Below are 22,131 nucleotides of genomic sequence, written 5' to 3'. Positions count from 1 at the left end.
CTCCAAATTAGTACATTTCTTTTCCTTGAACTAATTAACGGTAGTGCCAGCTCTATTCACAGCATAACAAGATTTTTTTTTTCCTTTTTCTTTTTCTTTGAAGAGAAACAAAGTTCAATTTTTCTTCCTATTACTAACATCAATTTTCAATAATTTCCTCAAAAGTTTAGACAAACAAAACTCTATAATCAGCAAACTCTCTGAATCCTAATTAACCCCCACCCTTTTGAGCATAATTCATCAATTATTACGAAAGCTTATATTAGTAATGCTCTTGAATATGGTCCCAAAATTGTACCAGAACCTCACTATTAGCCTTATCCCCACACTTTTTAAGGACCATTTTCTTTTTCTTTCTCTTTCAACGGACTTTCCCACTTCCCAACTTTCTCCCATTCTTTCTTTTATGTTTTCTTTGTTCCTTCTTCCTTTCCTTTTCATTTTTTTTCAACCCAACTTGGCCATGTTTTGATAAAGATTTGTCCTAGTTGCTGTGACTCAATATTCCACTAGTTAATATTAAAGTAATGTTATTTTAAATTTAAAATGGTTGGACAACTTATTATAAGAGGGTTTGACTAAAAAATAAATGTGAGACCAACAAAATTCTGTGTCTTTGTTATTAGAATTAAAAATTTTACTAATAAATATTCGAAGAACGCTTATTAAAATTTCAAAAGTACAAATATTTTCATAGAGAAAATAAAATTCAATATCATTGAAATCTTCAAATTTTTTTTTTCTGTAAAAACGTAACCTTCCATCTATATATTCTTAACTTAGTGAAACATTAGAATCTAAAGTTGTCCAACAATTTTGAATTATAAAATTAGGGACGATTTTGTATGTAAAAAAAGGTTGGAAACAAAAAAATTTTTGACTTATACTTTAGTAACCAAAATCGTATTTCATCCTAATATTAATATTATCTATAAGTTCCTCCAAATGTTGGCGTCCAAAAATCAACTGTGGGTTCATGAGTCACTGGAAATGTACTTGAAATTGGCACCAGACACAGCCCTCGGCTTCTTAGATCCTGTTTTGGTCCATCAGCTTCCTTTGATTTACCAGAATTCTGCATTAATAGAAAAAGATGAGTGCATGCCGTGAATTACAGCTTCATTATGCACCACATACAATAATGATAATTTAATACGTGCTTGAGAAATATTTTTTCAATGAATAATTTGGTATTCAATACAATATAAGTGCATATTGAAAGTGCATATTTCTCATTTAAAATGGTCTCTCAAAATTCAATACAATATAAAATTAAAGCACAAAATACAAGTAATATTATTATGTAGATATCGCATTCTTGAAATCAAAATACGTATTGCGTACGTACGTACACTACCTGGTGATGCTGTGTTTGAGCTCCACTCTTCATATATGGGGTGCTTAAAACCTGCATATTTAAAAAAGAGAAAATAAATAAGATGAACTTTTATTAGTATATATTATTAGGCTCATGAATTTAGAAAATATTAATTAATAATGAGAAAATAAGATGAACTTACAGTCACTTGCTCATGGAGGAATTTGATGTATTCAGTGGCCTCAGAGAGCACCGATGCCGTATCAGTCTGACACAACATAGCACACTTATTATAAAATTAAAAGATAATAACAGTAATTAAATTAAAATAAATTAATAATAATATTCTTTCTCAAATGTTTTCTAATTATCCTTCTAATTAATAAGAAAACTGTTCAAAATATTCAATAACTTGAAAATATAGGAAGTATTTAACATGTATTTATTTAAAAATCAAAATATATTAATTAGAAAATAATTTAAAAATATAAAATTCAAATAACAAATATTTTAAATTTAATTTTGATAGACCAAAAATCTATATCATTTTATGCAATAATTCAATCATGTCCATTCATTTAGATGATTATTCATAATTATTAAAAATAATTATTTAATGTGATAAAGTCTAGATGATTTTATGCCGTGAATATATCAAAATTAAGTTTATGTTTTATTACATTATGCACCAAAGAAAAGGAAGATATAAATAGTTTAATTTGTTAACAAAAATCAATAAACACAGCACAACACAATATTCCCGTAATCACACATAGAGTGTTATCATCATTCCCTTTTTGTTTTTATTAATTAAAGGAAGAAACTAGATAGATCCCTGTCTATATATCGGAATAAAAACTCACCTTTCCGAAAGGCGAAACCAATTGCTGTAGGGCAGTGATTCTGTCTCCCATCTTCTCTTTTCTCACCTATATATCAACATTTATTTGGAAGAGCCTCCCATATCATATCCATATTTAATTTATGGACTAAAAAGAAAAAAACAAAGATATATATAAAACTAAAAGTACATAAAAATCAAAAGGAATAATGAAAGATATACAATTAAAGTGTAAAGCTTGCATTGCCTCTTCTTGTTTAAAAGGTTAGTTACATTTATTGTACCTTAAAAGCTGGCAAAGGTGATGGAGGTGTTTCGTTTCTAGGCCTTTTTGATGATTGCTCATTCTCACTTTTCTTCAACATGCTACCTCCTGAGTCCCTTACTTCAGATATATTCTGCAAAACAACCATATTCTTCTAACTCATAAAATTAATTATACAATAACGTTAAAAGAGACAATAATATTCATAATTTTATATATATGATATCCATCATTACATACTTGTTATTCAATTATTTCAGTGATAATTAAAAAGTTACAAAATAAAATAACTTTAAATTATTTTAAACCGAATTTTTATTTCTTTTAATTTTTTTTAATTACATAACCCAAATCTCAATGCACTTCAAGTCTTCGATGCTTCTTTCACCCTAATTAATTCGGGGAATGTTTTGGTTTAAGTATTGGACTATTGGTATAGCCACTTATTAAGCGTATTTTATTTTTACTATTTATATATATCAATGTTAAACACACAATAAAAAAATTAATTAAATGAAATATTTTCTGAGTAAGTTTGTTATTATTAGTAAGTGAAGTTAACAAGAACAATTTTATAATTAGATTTTGATTTTGAATTCTTTAATTATTGTGAAAATGATTGAAATGATACATATTATAAGTTTAAGACTTAAGCTTATAAAAAAATTAAAAAGTAATAAAAAATAAAAGAGTAGTGTTAGGAAGCCAATGGCCTAAGCTTACAATGTGTACAATGGGCTAAATCTTTGGTTTATGAACAAAATGAACATCACCTATACTATCCAGAATAAACAAAATGAATATCACCTATACTATCCAGAATAACCATCCAGATACCAAGGATAATAAACATCTCATGTTATAAAAAACTAATTTTGAGTTCACCAAAGTTTGAACTCTTGTTCTTCCGAATCTGGAATTCTAATACCATGTCCTAAAACCCCTCATCCAAAAAACACAATGTAACACTAATAATCATATCTCTAATACTTTCTAAACCTTCATTGTACACATTGTACGCTTAAGTCATTGGCTCCCTATACTTTCTCAAAATAAAATAGTATGTAGCACAAAAATTCATATAACGAACATCAAATATAATTTAAGAATATATAATATAATATATGTTCAATCAACAAAAGATTGCATAAAGGAAGAGAATAATGTCACTCTAGAACTAATCATGCCATTTTAATATAAGAAAATTTTGTTACGAATATACTTTTATTAAAAGTAATACATCTCAATTAAAATGATTAATTTGACAAAATCCAGTCCCTCCTCTATGCAACATACCTTTGATTGTTGATCGAAGCTTGGCGCCGAAAATGGTTGGTGCAATGAAGGGAAGAAGATGGATCGAGCATCTTTAATGGAAACCGGCGCAGGCTCCGAAGCGTTCCAGAAGGGGGCGTTATTAGTGAAATGCAATTGGTTGTTATTATTGTTGCTGTTCAAACACGTTGAGTATGGAAAATTACTGATAGGTCCTTGGTGTGCTTGATTATTGCTTTCAGGTCCTAATAGTCCTTGTAGCATTGAAGTGTTACAATATAAAGGCGCTGAAGAAGAAGAATCCATCTGAAAATTAGAGGATAATAGTTGTTGGCTTGTGATGTTGCTGTCTCCGGAACAGGAACTGTATTGAGGACTGAACTGTGTTTGATCCAACGAGAAACCTCTATTTGACAATCCCATTCCTGTTTCTTGCTGCAACATCTCGGATGTCTTTTCTGCTCTCCTGCAAAATCAGAATCAAATACTAGAAACATGAAAGTAACAATTTGGAATCTTAAAAGGAGAAGTGAGAGAGTAGTGAATAACTTTAAGCAGAGTCTATTTTTACTCTTTTTGGTCATTCCTTTATGATATCTTTTGTTAAATATCTTAGATGAATAAAATATAAAATATATAGACAAATACTTAATGATTGATTTTTGGCATGCACATAGCATTTTTCATCTTTCGAGGCTGATCTTAGCTTGTGAATGCACACTTAACGTCTTTGTGTTGACAGTCTTGACACAGACGACTCCATGGTATCCACTTACATGAAAGATGCTTGATTCCAATCCATGGATGAGTGAGAAGAAAGCCCCAAACCCATCATCATATGCAAGTTGGGGTCGTTGCTCAAATTTGGGGAATCCAAGTTTTGTTGTTGTTGAAGCCTCTCATGGAACACCACAGAGGACCTACCTGATGAGGCGCCTGCAGAAGAAGAAGAAGACATGGAATTTTCCATGGTGGAAGATCTTATTGGTAGCTTCATTTCATCATCACCAACGCCATGCCAAGGTCCAGATTGCGATTCCCGGCTTTCAAACCTCACAACGTTTCTTGATGAATCCCACCAATTTGCACTTGCTCGAAATTGATCATCTGCCATGGTTGATGTATAATCTATGATGGCCTATATCCATGTTAAGAAATAGTAGTTAACTAAAGGTTATGATGTTGTTTGTCTTGATCATGATTCACCCTTCAGTGCTATATACATACGTGTATGTGATGTGTGAAAGAATGTGAGATTATTAATACAAATGAATGCCAAACGTTGCGGTTCTAGTTAGTATTTATATTGGGGAGTTGGATAGAAAATTTTTGCGACTCAATTTCCTTTTAAATAGAATAAACATCTAATTCGGGCTTTATTTATTTTTACGAAGAATAAGAAGATCTTTGTTTAAAAAAATAAAATAATTTGATTTTTAATCTTTTTATTTTGGAATAATATGATTTTTTTATTAAATATTTTGTTAAATAATAATTGTAATTACTCTTGTGGGAGGGAATATATTTGCATTTTGTGAGGACTTTAAATTTTTACAAATTTTTTTTACAATATAATCAACTATGATCACTTCTATTATTATCTTTTTCATCTTTATTATTATCACTTTTATCTCTACTATGTTTATTGTGTAACTATATTTTATCATCGTTATTATCTCGTCTATCGTCATTATTACTTATATTAATATTATTAATATTAATGTTCCCTTATTCCGTTTCTTGTTTGATGCTATTTTTTTTTAAAAGGTATTTATACTACAATTATTTTTCTTTCTTACGACATCATTTTCAGCAATGGTCTTTTCCACTTAACTATCACATGTGAAAAAAAATTTAAAAATAAAATTATTAATAATTTGTAGAAATTCAAAATTTTTCATAAATTATAAATAAAATTTTTACAAAACTAATTTTTGTTATTATTTAACAGATTTTTTAATATAAAAATTATATCATCCCAAAATAAAAAGATTGAAGATCTAAGTGTTCCTCTTTTTTTAGACGAAATTTATTTTATCTTTCGTAAAAATAAATAAGTTCGAATTCGGTGTTTACTCTTTTAAATATAAAAGACTGAAATTTGTTATAACGATAAAAAGACGTGAAATTTTTTACTAATTTTATTATTACTTATTAATATGAAATAAGAGAGGCAGAAATAATTAGTCAAATAAAAATAATTAAATTTTTGATTTTTTTTATATTAATCTTTAGTATTTAAGAATTTTAAATTTAAGTCTTTAATTAATTTTTATGTGAATCTAAATGTTTAGTTTTTTTAAGAGAATCTTAAGTGTTTAGCTATTTTTATATTATGAAATGCAATTTTTGAATTTTTTTTTAATGGAAAAGTTTTCTTTTGTTCTCATGTAGAGAATAAATGCAAATCTTATCAAAGTAACTTGTAACAATTATTTTAATTTTATCAAAGAATTTTGTGACAGTCATGTTAAAAATTTGGGAGGATTATCCTGATCTTATCAAAATAATTTATGTGTCAATACCAAAATTTATCACTCATCTCATTATTCTTGAGTGTGGCATCTAGTTATATCCTTCTCATAATAAAAAAAATCTAAAAAAAAAAAAAATACCGTTTCGTTTGTTGTGATACTCATTAGTTGGTATTAAAAGTTTAAAACCACAAGCTCTTGATATTATTTGGTATTCAAGAGCATAAAATATACACATAAAAAACTAATCTAAATCGCATGTGATTTGAGGACGAATTATATTCAAAAAGGGAAATATATATGAGCATAAAAGGGGTAGAAATAACTGGTCAAATAAGAATAATTAAGAATTTTGGTTATCTATTTTTATGATAATCTTTAATTAACGTTTAAGAGTTTCTAAGTCATTCTAACTATTAGTGGGTCTTCGATTATATTTTCAATATTTAGTGGGACTTTAATGTTTAGTGGATTAGATAAAAGTTCTATTTAGTTTTTTCAATATAATTTTAAATGTTTAGTGATTATTTTCAAGAAGAATACTAGATGGTCATTAGAATTTATTATTTTTTGTTATTAATTAGTCATCAATATATTTAAAAGTGTAAAATAAAATATTTTATTAAATTATTAAATTAAAAAAATTAAACTAAAAAAATTGAGTTGATAACTAAATAATGACAAAAATTAATAAATTTTGATAATTTTTTAATATTTTTCTATTTTCAATATAGTAGAATAATAAACGTAATGGAACAATAAAAACTTAGTGAATTGCTTATTAGTAAGCTTGTCATCTACTTAACATTATATATGAAACTCTATGAAATATGTAAGATTATGATTATCATATTATGAAATATAATTTTTGAGTTTTCTTCTCAATGGAAGAGTTTTCTTTTGTTCTCGTGTAGAGAATAAATTATAATCTAATCAGATAATTTATAGCGATTATTTATTTCGATCTTACCAAAAAATTTTGTATGCAATCAAAACTAAACTTATTGCTCACTTTTTTTTTTTCTATTCTTAGATATCACGTCTATATCTTTTTTACAAACAATAATTCAAAACAAAATTTGGTCTGCCTAAGATACTCATCACTTACAAGTAAAAAAAATCAAAGTAAAAGAATTATATTTTTTTATATAAAAATCAAAACAAGTTAAAAAGTTAAAAATTTAAAATATAAAATTGTAATATAATTTAAACTTGTCACGACGATAAATAAAATTCAGGCGGTTCATGTTATTTTGGTTGAGTATTACGAATGTAATTCTCATTTGAAGTATATAAAAAAGAGGAAGTATAGAGAGCCAATGAAATATCTGTACAATGTGTACAATGGAAGTTTAGGGATGTCCGATTCAATATTAGAGATATAACCATTAGTGTTACCGTTTCCTATCAGCTTAAGCTTTTGGAATGAGAAGTTTCATAACATGGTATTAGAGCTCTAGATCCGAAAGGTCAAGAATTCGATCCTTGATAGATTCACAATTAAAAAGAAACTTTGAAGAGTAAGAGACGACAAGATAGGAATATGGTTCACAATTTGACAATTAACGGGATGATTAGACCGTGAAATTAATTAACTTCAATTTTTGAGATCGAATTTTTGTTACAGTAATATTAGGATGACAAAAAAAAAGTCAAAATATGCTAAATAAGGTAAATTATGGCTGTTGTTGGCTAATTTTCTTTGGCTACTAAATATTTTTCTTTTGCTGTTTATTATTCTATCCATGTTATTACTCATTAAAGAATTTATTATCTTTTTCATCTCAACTTTAGCCTAAAATACTTCGCATTTTGTTTTGCCAAAAGAAGCTATTCACAGTTTGCTTTACCATTTCTAAAGCGAAAAAGAACCATTTTTGTCTTTATTTATTTACGAAAGATAAGACGATTTTTGTCTAAAAAATAGAACAATTTGATTCTTAATCTTTTTATTTGGAGACAATATGTTATTTTGTTAAAAATTCTGTTAAATAATAATATATAAACAGTAATTATTTTTGTGGAAAGGAATTTATTTGTATTTTGTGAGAGTTTTAAATCTTTACAAAAAAAATTTTTTAACAATATAACCAATTATAATCACTATTATTACTATCTTTTTTATCTTTATCATTATCACTTCTACCTTTATTATTTTTTTTGTGTAAGCATACTTTATTATTTTCGTTATCTTGTCTACTGTCATCATCACTTATAACAATATCATTAACATTAATATTCTCTTATTCCATTTCTTATTTGATTTTAATTTTTTTCCTTTAAAATGTATTTATATTGCAATTACTTTTCTTTCTTGCAACATCATTTTTAGCAATGGTTATTCTCTACTTTAAAAAATTTTTTTAAAAATAAACTTATTTATAGTTTATGAGGGTTTAAAACCTCACAAATTACAAACAAAATTTCCATAAATCTAATTTGTTATTATTTAACAGATTTTTTAATATAAAATTGTATTGTCTCAAAATAAAAAAGGTTGAGAGACAGAAATTACTTTATCTTCTATAAAAATGAATAAATATCGAATTTGGTGTTTATTTTAAGTATAGAAGACTTTGAAATTTGTTATAATAAAAAAATGTGAAATTTTTAGCTAATTTTATTATCACTTATTGATATGAAATAAGAGAGGCAGAAATAATTAGTCAAACCAAAATAATTAAGTTTTTGTTTTTTTTTTTTATATTAGTCTTTAGTATTTAAGAATTTTAAATTTATGAGTCTTTAATTAGTTTTTATGTGAATTTAAATGTTTAGTTTTTCTAAGAGAATCTTAAGCGTTTAGTTATTTTCATATTATGAAATGCAACTTTTGAGTTTTTTTAATGGGAGAGCTTTATATCTTTTGTTCGCATTTAGAGAACAAATGCGAATCTTATCAAAATAACTTGTAACGATTATTTTGATCTTATCAAAAAATTTTGTGGCAATTATATTAAAAATTTGGGAGAATTATCTTAATCTGATCAAAACAATTTGTGTCAATACCAAAATTTATCACTCATCTCGTTATTCTTGAGTGTGTCATCTAAGTATAACCTTCTCACAATAAAAAAGATCTAAAAAAAAATACCGTTTTGTTCGTTGCGATACTCATTAATTGGTATCAAAGCCACAAGCTCTTGATATTATTTGATATTCAAGAGCATAAAATATCACATATCAAAAATTAATTTAGGACGCATGTGATTTGAGGACGAATTATTCAAGAAGGGAAATATAATATATGAACATAAGAGGGATAGAATAACTGGTCAAAAATGAAAATAATTAAGACTTTTGATTATCTATTTTCATGATAATTTTTAACTTCTAAGAGTTATAAGTCATTCTAACCTATGATGCACGGACACTGACACTGACACGGACACGGGACACGACACGACACGGTACACGCCGACACGCGAATTTTAAAATTTTACATGATACGGGGAGACGCATATATATAAAATATAAAGTATTTTTTAGATAAATTGTAATGATATTTTGATATTTTATTGATATTAAAATATAAATTAAAATTTTTAATTATTTTTAATGTCTTATTTTAATTATATCAAGTATTTAAAATATTTTTTTAATAAATAATAATATATACTATATCTAAATTTATTTTAAGAATATATGTTAAGAATAAAATTGAACACGCGGACACGTGATGGTATTTATGTGTGTCCAGGCGTGTCCGAAGAAAAATTTTTTATTTTTTTATTAAGACACGGTTAGACACAGCAGACACGCGTATCGGATGAATGTCGGTGAGTGTCGTGTCCGAAATGTGTCCGACACACAGACACAATACCTTAGGAAAGTGTCTGTGCTTCATGGATTCTAACTATTAGTGAATCTTTGATTATTTTTTCATATTTAACGGGGCTTTAATGCTTAGGGATTAGATAAAAGTTTTATTTAGTTTTTCTAATAGAATTTTAAATGTTTAGTGATTATTTTGAAGAAGAATATTAGATTTCAAAATTTATTATTTTTTGTTATTAATTAATCATCAACATTTAAAAGTATAAAATAAAATATTTTATTAAATTATTATATTAAAAAAATTAAATTAAAAAAATTAAGTTAATAACTAAATAATAACAAAAAATAATAAATTTTAATAATTCTTAATATTTTTCTATTTTTAATATAGCAGAGCAATAAATGTAATGGAACAATAAATACTTAGTGAATTGCTTATTAGTAAGTTTGTCATCCACTTAATACTATATAATAAAATTCTATTAAATATGTAAGATTAATATTATCATATTATGAAATATAATTTTTGAGTTCTCTTTTTAATGAAAGAATTTTTTTCCCGTGTAAAAAATAAATTATGATCTTATCAGATAATTTGTAGCAATCATTTGTTTTGATCACCTTTTCTGCTATTCTTAGATATCACATCTATATTCTATTTTACAAACAACAATTCAAAACAAAATTTTAAGATACTCATCCCTTACAAGTAAAAAAATCAAAGTAAAAGAATTTCTATTTTTTATATAAAATAAAAAAAATAAGTTAAAAAATTTAAAATTTAAAATATAAAATCGTAATATAATTTAAACTCATCACGACGATAAATAAAATTTAGACGGTTCATGTTATTTTGGTTGTGTATTACAAATGTAATTTTTATTTGAAATATACAAAAGTTTAAATTTTTTGCCAATTTTTTAACCTATCCAAGAATCTAACTATAAATTAAAAAGAAACTTGAAGAGTATGTAAGAGACGACGAAATAGGAATATAATTCACAACTTGACAATTGAGGGCATGATTAGACCGTGGAATTAATTAAATTTCGATTTTTGAGATCGGATTTTTGTTGTTTATTATTTTATCCATGTTATTATTCATTAAAGAATTTATTATCTTTTTTATCTCGGCTTTAACCTAAAATGCTTTGTATTTTGTTTTGCCAAAAGAAGCTATTCACAGTTTGTTTCACCATTTTTAAAGCGAAAAAAAAATTGATGAAAGAAAAATCAAAGCTGGAAAAGTTATGTCAATCATGTTTATTTGTATTATTGATTTTAAGTATATAAAAATATATGTAACATCGATAATTTTGCTGCATTATTTTTAGAGGGGGATATATAATTTTGTTTCGTGGATTAAATCTGAAAATGTAATTAGAATTTTCTTTTTCTTTTCTTTTTTTTTTTTGTGACAAGAGACACTAACATTCGTTTCAGTTAGAGTACGGTATAGTAGATTTTTTTTACGAGACGTATAGTCGGTGTTTTTTTTCCTTTTTTGGGATCTCGACTTAAGCTTAGGGAAATTGACAGCTTAACGTAATTTATTACATGGACAAACACAAATTAGAATTTACATGCGTAAATGTTACTAAAACACATGAATTGAATATGAACAAATTAATACTCATGGTGTCTGAGGTATAACTCATCCGATCCAGAATTAAATATTTCTGTTTGGACTGGACGAGATATACGACAGACTTTCAAAAATAATAGTGATGAGCACTTGCAAAGACACTCCAATATTTAAGTAAAAAAAAATGAGATAAGTATAATGCAATACAGAGTGAATAGCATACTTTTTTTTTTTGTTTAGGTTTTCTTATTTAAAGTGGTTGTGCTATACGCAGTTATTCGTATTTGCATAACTAGAATATTGGCCAGATTCTGTGGTAACTGCTCCTAAGTGGTATTTGACCCTATACGGATAAGTCCGTTAGAAGAAAAGATTCACTATTTTTAACTTGGCACATGTTTTCTTAGTTTTGTTCAGATTCTGATTTATAGGTAAAATTGGGCCGAATTATATCTAACGGATCACAGCCCTCAAACTTGACCTGTAAAATTTTTCAATTAGATAAGTTGAGCTTCTGACCTATAACTCAGAATCTGATAGTAGCAGCCCCCAATCTCAACTTGTTGGATTGAAAAAATAGAAAAGTAGGTTTACAAAAAATTATTTTTAACAATAGTGGTTGGCCAAAAAATAGGTTGGGGTGAAACGTGAGAATTTTATTTTCCATTTATTGGGCTGAGTTACGTGGTAAGTTTAAACACAAAAGTTTAAAAAGAATATGCAAAGTTTTAAAATAAATAATTTAAAACCTTGGAACTGACAATAAGAGTGAGTGAAATAATTGAAAAGACATGTGTAATGAATACTCCTGGATAAACTTAGACAATTACCAATGCTGTAATGACCAGTTATATAGTTGATTGTCACGATTGACGGCTCTGATTGAGTGGGATATAGAAAGTTTCTTTTGGGTTCGTTGATTTGATAAGTGAATAGGTTTGATTTTGTAATCATGGTGTAAAAGTGTGGAGTTACGGTCTGTTTTTCGTGTTTTTGCTATCTATTGAAGTGTTCAAGAATCTTTAAAGATGAGTAAAAAATGTTAGTGTACTTCTATTCTATTGTTACTAGTTTTTAAAAAATAGGGGAAGAAAAAGAGGTAGTGAAAGGGAAGGGGGAATAGAAAATAAAAGAAAAGTCAAAAAGCAAAGGGAAAGGGAAAAAGAAAAAAGATACGAGTGAAGAATGGGATAAGATTATTAAGGAAAAATTTGTTTGGGACCCAAATGATCCGTTTTCATGGGTTGTGAAATCTGTCAAGGGATGGGTATCTATTTTTTATGATGAATGTAGTGTATCCCAATCAGGTTATTCTTCTTGTTGGTTTAGGAAAAGTGAAGCTGTGAAAATTGAGTTCTTATCATGTACTACTACTGACCGTGTATACTATAAGGGTGATAGATTCGAATTTTTCTTTATATATAGATGTGTATTTGTCAAACTTGATGCTAAGTTTTCATTTTCAGAATTTGATCATAGTGTATTGATGTAGTTAAAATGTGCACCCTCACAAGTGCATTTTAATTCTTGGACATTTGTGAGGGGTTTCGAAATATTGATAGAATATCTGGAGGTAGAACCTTCGTTGGAAGTATTTTTTTGCCTTATTTCAGACTACGGGTGTGAAGAGAGGGTGTTGGTTAAATTTGGCTAGTGCACTGAATCGAGTTATATTTAGCTTGTATAAGTCGTCGTTTAAAGGTTTTAAGTCGATATATATTAAGGTAAAGTCATGTGAAAATGAGTTTCTGTTCTATGCGAATGAGTATTTGAAGGAGAAGTTTCCATTACATTGACATCCAGCCCCCGAGACAATTTTGGGTATGGAAAGGATGCAGTATGTGAATGGGATGGTTATTGAGTTCTGGTAAATAATATCTCAAAACAATTAGGTTATTGGTTATTTCAGAATTACTTGAATGGAAATCTGATAAAAATTGCATTATTGATATTTAGGTAACTTTTATAGACTAGAATATTTGTTTCGGAACAAACTCGTTGGCTTTGTTTGATGGTGTTCGTTTGTAATATTTGTAAGTGAAAAGGCCCCAAAGGTGACAGGTGACTTCTAGTAGCTTGCGTACTTTCTTTAAGGCGAAGAATGTTGATAAGGAGGGGTCGACGAATGAAGTGAAAGATGAAGGAGGAGATGAGGTGAATTACGCGTTTCCTCGGAAGAGGATTTGGTATAAAAGAAAAAGGGCGAACGCCGAGAAGGAGGATTTAGTAGATTTGATTGAAACTAAATTTATTGAGAAGGAGCTTGATCTACGAGAGGTGGAGAAGTTTATTGATAATCAGAGAGTACTTCACAGGTATAAGGAGAACAAGGAACTTACTTCTATGTGAAGTGGGCATTTTTCCTTCATGTTGGTGCCAGATGAGTATGGACAGTGTTCCACCGATGTAAAGCTTGTCCATGATGTTAGTGATGTCTGTATTGCTCAATATTTACAAGTAAATAGAAATTTGTATAGGCTTTTGTGTTTCTATTGGTTTTTGTTTGTTTTGTTTTCATTATATATTTATTGCTCTTAGCTCGGCATATGCATCATTGGTTACATTGTGTGTTCGGCTAGATTGAAGTGATGCTTCAATTAGTATCATGACAACACAACCATATACTAGCTTAAAAGGGGTCCTCTTTGGTTGATGATTGTTCTGTTGTATTATAGCCCCATAGAATTTCTGGAATGAGCTTGGCCCATTGTCCCTTAGAGTCGTCCAATTTCTTTTAAAGTACCTGCAATATAACCTTGTTGACAGTCTCGGCTAGGCCATTAGTTTGAGAGTGTTCTACAGATGAAAATTGATGAATGATTCTAAAATTTTATTAAAAATTTGTGAATTTTTTGTCTATGAATTGTCTGCCGTTATTAGTTATAATAGAGTGAAGTATACCAAATCTGCATATGATAATCTTCCAAGCAAAAGATATCATTTTTTTTAAAATTGATTTTGGCCAAAGGTATAACCTCTATCTATTTTGTGAAGAAGTCCATAGCAACAATTAAAAATTTAACCTGACTTGGTGCTTGGGGAAAAGGTCCGAGGATATCGAGCTCTCACTTACTAAAAGGCTAGCTCACCTCTGATGTACGTAATTGTTTGATCGGGTTATGAATGATCAGGGCATGACGCTGGCAGTGGTCGTAGTACTTGACTTTGTGTATGCAATCTCTTTGTCATGTAGGTTAATAATATCCTACTCTTAGTATTTTAGATGCTAGATTTCTGCTCCCTATATGTGTGCCGCATACCCCTTTATGGACTTCATCCATGGCGAGGTTAGCGTCGTCGTTGTTTAGGCACTTTAGTAAGGGTCTTGAAATTCTTGCTTGTATAACTCGGCTCCTATCATTGTGAAGAATTTTGATTGCCTCGAGTTTTCTTTTGCCATGGATATTCTCGGGTATTATTCCTGTTTGTAGATATTATATAAATGGTTTACGCGAATCTTCGTCCCGTGAGATACTAAAAACATTTGTTAATGTGATACTGGGTTCATCTAGTGTTAGTTGTGATAAGCTCGGATGATGGGTTAGGCTTCTAATAGTTGCCAATTTTAATAAGATATCATCTCGATAATTTTGCTCCCAAAATATGTGGGATATTTTGAATTTTGTAAAATAAGAGATAAGATATAAAATATAAAATATAAAATATAAAATCGTAATATAATTTAAACTCATCATGACGATAAATTCAGCCGGATCATGTTATTTTGGTTGAGTATTACGAATGTAATTTTCATTTTAAGTATAAAAAAGTTTAAAATTTTTGCCAATTTTTAACCTATTCAAGAATCTAACTATAAATTAAAAAGAAACTTTGAAGAGTAAGAGACGATGAAACAGGAACATGGTTCACAATTTGACAATTGAGGACATGATTAGACCGTGAAATTAATTAAACTTTGATTTTTGAGATCAAATTTTTGTTGTTTATTATTCTATCCATGTTATTACTCATTAAAGAATTTATTATTTTTTTCATCTCGGCTTTAACCTAAAATGCTTTGCATTTTGTTTCGCCAAAAGAAGCTATTCACAGTTTATTTTACCATTTTCAAAGTTAAAAAGAAAATTGATGAAAGAAAAATCAAAGCTGAAAAAGTTGTGTCAATTATATTTATTTGTATTATTGATTGTAAGTATATAAAAATATATGTAACATCGATAATTTTGCTGTATTATTTTTAGAAGAGGATATATAATTTTATTTCGTGGATTAAGTCTGAAATTATTATTAGAGTTTTCTCTTTTTTCTATCTTTTTTTTTTGGCGACGAGAGACACTAACATTCGTTTCAGTTAGAGTACGGTATAATAGATTTTTTTTCTTTACGAGACGTATGGTTGGTGTTGTTTTTTTTATTTTTTGGGATCTCGACTTAAGCTTAGGAAAAAGGACGGGTTAACGTAATTTATTACCTGGACAAACACAAATTAGAATTTATATGCGTAAATGTTACTAAAATGCATGAATTGAATATGAACAAATTAATACTCATGGTGTCTGAGGTATAACTCATCCGATCCAGAATTAAATATTTCTATTTGGGTTGGACAAGATATACGTTAGACTTTCAAAAACGATAGTGATGAGCACTTGCAAAGACACTCCAACGTTTAGGTAAAAAAATGAAATAAGTATAATGTAATTCAGAGTGAATAGCGTACTTTTTTTTGTTTAGATTTTCTTATTTCAGGTGGTTGTGCTATAGGCTGTTATTCGTATTTGCATAACCATTGAGAATATTGGCCATATTTTGTGGTAATTGCTCCTAAGTGATATTTGACCTTATACGGATAAGTACGTTAGAAGAAAAGATTCACTCTTTTTAAATTGACATATGTTTATTTAGTTTTGTTCAGATTCCAGTTTATAGGTATAATTGAGTCGAATTATATCTAACGGCCGGATCACATCCCTCAAACTTGACCTGTGAAATTTTTCAATTAGACAAGTTGAGCTTCCGACCTATAACTCAGAATCTGAATAGTACCAACCCCCAGGCTCAACTTGTTGGATTGAAAAAATAGAAAGGTAGGTTTATAAAAAATTATTTTTAGCAATAGTGGTTGGACAAAAAATAAGTTGGGGTAAAAAATGAGAATTTTATTTTTCATCTATTGGGCTGAGTTATGTAGTGAGTTTAAACTCAAAAGTTTAAAAAGAATATATAAAGTTTTAAAATAAATAATTTAAAACCTTGGAACTAACAATAAGAGTGAGTGAAATAATTGAAAAGACGTGTGTAATGAATGCTCCTGGATAAACTTATACAGGTGCCAATGTTGTAATGACCAGTTATATGGTTGAATGCCACGATTGATAGCTCTAATTGAGTGGGATATAGAAAGTTTCTTTTGGGATCCTTGATTTGATAAGTGAATAGGTTTGATTTTGTAATCGTAGTGTAAAAGTGTGGAGTTATGGTCTATTCTTCATATTTTTGTTATCTATTGAAGTGCTTAAGAGTCTTTGAAGATTTGTAAGAAAGGTTAGTGTATTTCTATTCTATTGTTACTAATTTTTTAAAAAAATAGGGAAAGAAAAAGAGGTAGTGAAAGGGAAGAGGGATTAGAAAATAAAAGGAAAGTCAAAAAGAAAAAAAATACGAGTGAGGAAGGGGATAAGATTATTAAGAAATAATTTGTTTGGGACCCGAATAACCCGTTTTCATGGATTGCGAAATCTGTCAAGGGATGGGCATCTATTTTTTATGATGAATGCAGTGTATCCCAATTAGGTGATTCTTCTTGTTGGATTTGGGAAAGTGAAGCTGTGAAAATTGAGTTCTTATCTTACGCTACTACTGACCGTGTATACTATAGGGGTGATAGATTTGAATTTTTCTTTATATATAGATGTGTGTTTGTCAAAATTTGATGTTAGATTTTCATTTTCAGAGTTTGAGCATGGTGTATTGATGCAGTTAAAACGTGCACCGTCACAAGCGCATTTTAATTCTTGGACATTTGTGAGGGGTTTCAAAATTTGATGGAATATCTGGAGGTAAAACCTTTGTTGGAAGTGTTTTTTGCTTTATTTCAAGCTACGGGTGTGAAGAGAGGGTGTTGATTGAATTTGGCTAGTGCACTGAATCGAGCTATACTTAGCTTGTATAAGTTGTCGTTTAAAGGTTTTAGGTCGATGTATGTTAAGGTAAAGTCATGTGAAAATGAGTTTGCATTCTATGTGGATGAGTATTTGAAGGAGAAGTTTCCGTTGTATTGACATCCTGCCCGGAGACAAATTTTGGATATGGAAAGGATGCAGTATGTGAATGGGATAGTTATTGAGGTCTTGGTAAATAATATCTCAACAAGTAGGTTATTGGTTATTTCAGAATTACTTGAATGGAAATCTGATAAAGATGGCATTATTGAATATTTAGGTAACTTTTATAGACTAGAATATTTGTTTTGAAATAAATTTGTTGGCTTTGTTTGATGGTGTTTGTTTGTAATGTTTGTAGGTAAAAATACCCCAAAGGTAAAAATTATCTGAGGTAGGAAACATGGTAGTGCTGATAAACAGCTAGTGAGTTGTTGGACTATTTTGATGGATTTAGGGCTCTGGATTTACAGTATGTCTTGGCATTTTTCTAGATTAGCTTCTATACCTCGGCAAGTTAACTTGAAACCTAAAAATTTGTTGCCATGTACTCCGAAAGCACGTTTTTCTGAGTTCAACTTCATGTTGTATAGTTTCAATTATTAGAATATTCCTTGTAGAATGTTTGTATGCTTGCTTCCGGATGTGATTTTTGCTAACATATCGTCTATATATACCCCTATATTTCATCCAATTTGGTTAGCAAAAAATTTTATCCATTAGCCTTTGGTAGGTTGGACCTGCATTTTTGAACCTGAATGGCATAACCTTATAATAAAAGTTACCATGGTTAATAATAAAGGCGGTCTTATCTTGGTCAGCCGAATACGTAAATATTTGGTTATAGCCGGAATAAGTACCCATAAAACTTAAATTTTGAAAACCAAATGAGCTGTCAACTAATTTGTCAATACAAGGTAGAGGATATGCATCTTTTGGACATGCTTTGTTGAGGTCGGTGTAATCTACACACATCCTCCACTTATCGTTGTATTTTTTGACCATGGCCACATTTTGCTAACCAGCTTGTGAATTTGATTTTCTTTATGAATCCATCATTGAGTAGTTTATAGGTCTCTTCTAACGATGCTTCCCTTTTGTCTATGTCAAGGTGGCGTTTCTTCTGGGCTATAGGTCGGATTGCTGGGTTGATAGCAAGTTTGTGGCAGATGACGTTTGGGTTAATGCCTAGCATGTCTGCTGGGGTCTAGGTGAATAAGTCGATATTTTGTTGTAGTAGTGTGATAAGTTGTTCCTTCTCTGGTCTTTGCAATGCATCTCTGATATAGGTAAGCTTGTCTTCGTTGTCTGTCAATTTTATTTTTATTAAGGTGTCTGTAGGCATAGATCGGCCTTGTAGGTTTGTCCGAGGGTCCAAATCTGCTAAGGTAGGTAGACTTTCCGAGTTATAAACTACTTGTATGTACTGCTGGTCAACTTGCCTTAAAGAATTTGCCTTAAGGCTCTTGTTATAGCATTGTTGGTGCGGAATTTATAACCCATAAACTAATCGGCAAGTGCACCGGGTCGTTCCAAGTAGTACCTCAAGTGAATGAGAGTCGATCCCACGAGAATTGATAGACTAAGCAACAATGGTTAAGTGATTTACTTAGTTAGACAAACAGAAAAGAGTGTTGAGAGTTCAATTGCATCAAACAGTAATTTAAAGAATCAAAAAACAAGCAGTAAATTGAGGTGAAGTATATATGGAGAAAACAGTTAAGGTTTCAGAGATATCTATCTTCCAGATTGACTTTTCTTAGTACCTATTTTAATCATGCAAGATTCGATTCATGGCAAACTATACGTGACTAAACCTTAATTCCTTAGACTTTTTTATTCTCCTCTAACCTTCAACTGCCAATTCCTTGGTCACTTAATTCCAATTAGAGGGTGAAGTTCAATTCTAGTTTATATGCCACAGAAACCCTAATTACCCAAATATAAGAGGATTATATGTCACGTATCCTATTAAGTCCAGATAATTAGTAGTTTAGGAGAAATTATTTTCAAGCTGTTGTTCAAGTAAAGAGCTTTTCCAAATTATACAAGAACTCAATTAGAACAAGGGTCATACTTCCGTTCCACCCAGATTCATAAGATAAAGAACAAAACTAATTTTTGAAATAGAAATCAATACATGAATTAAAATAGAAAAGTAATAGTATCAATCCATACAATAGACAGAGCTCCTAACCTTAACAGTGGATGTTTAGTTGCTCATGGTTCAGAGAGAGAACTAGGATTCAGAAAAACTGTAAAGTGTGGAATGAGGTAAGAGAGAAGAGAGCCCGAAGGGCTTATTCTTTTCTCTTTTATATCTAATCCTAATTAATGTAAAATATATTTTCTAAAACTAAATAATATGTTTTCCTATTTTTAAATAAAATAATGTTTAATAAAAAATCACTAGAGATCTTCGTGCAAGCCTTGATGGATGAAAGGGGGACCATTTTGCTTCTTATTGTTGGCGCCTAACTTGGAGGTGGTCGAATTGCCTTGATTGTTGTGGTTGATGTTGGCGCCTAACTTGGTTGAGAGTGGTGCCTAACTTCATGCTGGCCGAACCAGTTAGTGTGTGATCATTGCATCTGGCGCCTAACTTGAGAAACCTCAAGTTAGGCGCCACCTTGGCCGAACTATTTTGAGGCTTTTCTTTGTCCTGGTGCCTAACTTGGGATTTGCCAAGTTAGGCGCCACTCAAACAACTTGCAATTTGATGGATTTTGTTTATCTTGGCGCCTAATTTGGAGAATTCCAAGTTAGGTGCCACCCTTGCTGAGTTGCTGGAGAAGAAGTATGAACTATTATATATCGTTGGAAAGCTTTGGAAGTTAGCTTTACAACGCCACTAAAATCACATCAATTGGACTTCTCTAGCTTGAGTTATTCAGGTTAGAGTGCAGAGATGTTAGGGTTGACAGCATCATTCGCTTTCTTCTCTTTTTCTACAGAAACTCCATCAAATCCATCCAAATGCTACCTGAAATAAACAGAATTGCACACGACTCAAAGTAGCATCCATAGTTACTAAAATATAATTAATTCTTGATTAAACTTAACAATTTGAATGCAAATTTACTAGGAAAATATAGGAAAGATGCTCACGCATCAATTGTCTGGCCTCCTTCTGGTCAGCATGAATGGTGACGATTCTATTATCTTGTGAAGAAAACTTAACACACAAATATAAAGTGGAAATAATAGCATCAAAAGTATTTAAAGAGGTTTTGACCACAATGATATTGTACAGGCTTTTGCAGTCCACAACCAAATATTGAATATCTAGAGTTTTATAATTAGGGTAATTGCCTAGTGTTGTATGTAATCATTTATAACCTCGGATTAGAACGCGCTCTCTTGAGAAACCTAACAGTTCTCTAGTAGACAGCTATAGGGCTTTGTCACTTAGCTTCATTTTTTGGGTATGTAGAATAAAATAATACATTTGCTTGCTGCCTGGGTCCATAAGGACTTTTGTCTCCAATGGCTTGCCAACTTAAAGTGAGACAACTACAGAGTCGTCTAGATTTTTGTCTATCGTTTACAATCTAAAGAACTGAATGTGATGTCTGGGACATTTACGTTGGTGGTAGAAGTCGGCTCATAGCCAGTAACTGACATCATGGCCTTATAGGACCTCTTTCTGGCCGAGTTGCTACATCCTCCACCTGCGAAGCCACCAGAAATACAGTTAATAATTTTGTGAGGTTGGTTAGGGTTGTCGTCTACCTTTTTTCCTTTGTCTCTGTGACTGTCAGTTGTTTTGGAGTTTTGGCCGAGGTTTTATGCATTTCGTTGTTGTCCTCGACTGTCAATGTATTTCTCTAGCAAGCCTTGGCGAGCTAACTTTTCAAGGAGGTTTTTTGCTATAACACAATCGTCTGTAGTGTGTCCATATTTTTTTATGAAAGGTACAATATTTAGATTTATCCACATATCCTTGGTCTTGGTATCTCCCTGCTTTGTTTGGTGGTTTGATCAATTCGAAACGTAGGATATCTTTGAAGATGTCCTCTCTTTTGGTATTGAAAAGGGTGTACGTGTTAAATTTTGGTGTGAGTTTGAAGCGTTTTTGGCCTATCTTATTGCTCGGGTATTTGTTCTATTTTGTCCTTTCGGTGAAAAGTATTCCCCAGGACGACAGTAGTTGGTACCATCACGATTATCTCTCACCACAGCTATCTTCTTGGCACAGTTCTCTACAACCCTCGCCTTGTTTACTAGCTCGGAGAACCTTCTTATCTCCAAAGGAGCCACTACAATCATGATGTCATCCTTGAGGTCTCCTTGGTATTTGATGCATTTTCATTCTTCGTAAGACTTGGGAACACCCTGACAAATCCTCAAAAATCTGCAGAGTTCCTCGAACTTGCTTGTATACTCAGCCACAGACATAGAACCTTGCTTCAGCTACATAAGCTCCAACTCTCTAGCCTCCCTTACTAATTCCGAAAAATACTTCTTATAAAAG

At 30.1% G+C, this 22,131-nt stretch overlaps 1 protein-coding gene across 5 annotated transcripts; it reads right to left on the bottom strand.

The window, feature by feature from the left end:
- Positions 1–594: 594 nt before the first annotated feature.
- On the bottom strand, positions 595–4,980 carry LOC107630122 (transcription factor bHLH123). Of its 5 annotated transcripts, none has more exons than XM_016333166.3 (7): positions 4,476–4,980; positions 3,721–4,165; positions 2,444–2,578; positions 2,182–2,247; positions 1,521–1,586; positions 1,358–1,408; positions 595–1,075 (listed from the first exon to the last, which is right to left on the bottom strand). In XM_016333166.3, exons 1-7 carry the CDS (start codon positions 4,811–4,813, stop codon positions 926–928), a joined length of 1,251 nt encoding a protein of 416 aa, XP_016188652.1. In that variant the 5' UTR covers positions 4,814–4,980; the 3' UTR covers positions 595–925. The 5 variants fall into 5 exon arrangements, with proteins under 5 accessions (XP_016188652.1, XP_088366348.1, XP_016188654.1 ...); XM_088510222.1 differs by having other exon boundaries at positions 1,349–1,408; positions 2,444–2,557; XM_016333168.3 differs by having other exon boundaries at positions 2,444–2,557.
- Between the last annotated feature and the right edge of the window lie 17,151 nt (positions 4,981–22,131).

This window comes from Arachis ipaensis, chromosome B3 (assembly GCF_059453495.1).
Source record: "Arachis ipaensis isolate K30076 ecotype BB chromosome B3, ASM5945349v1, whole genome shotgun sequence".
Classification (NCBI taxonomy): Eukaryota; Viridiplantae; Streptophyta; class Magnoliopsida; order Fabales; family Fabaceae; genus Arachis; species Arachis ipaensis.
Note: the sequence above shows the minus strand (reverse complement) of the source record. Positions and strands in the feature narration are given on the sequence as shown.

What these genes read in the sequence shown, in the direction of transcription:
- LOC107630122 (XM_088510220.1), bottom strand. Translation starts at nt 4,813, where the DNA reads ATGGCAGATGATCAATTTCGAGCAAGTGCAAATTGGTGGGATTCATCA. An exon ending in TCCTCCATGAGCAAGTGACT is followed by an intron (nt 1,409 to 1,520) that starts GTAAGTTCATCT and finishes TTAAATATGCAG; the next exon opens with GTTTTAAGCACCCCATATAT. An exon ending in AGCATCACCAGGTAGTGTAC is followed by an intron (nt 1,076 to 1,348) that starts GTACGTACGCAA and finishes CTATTAATGCAG; the next exon opens with AATTCTGGTAAATCAAAGGA.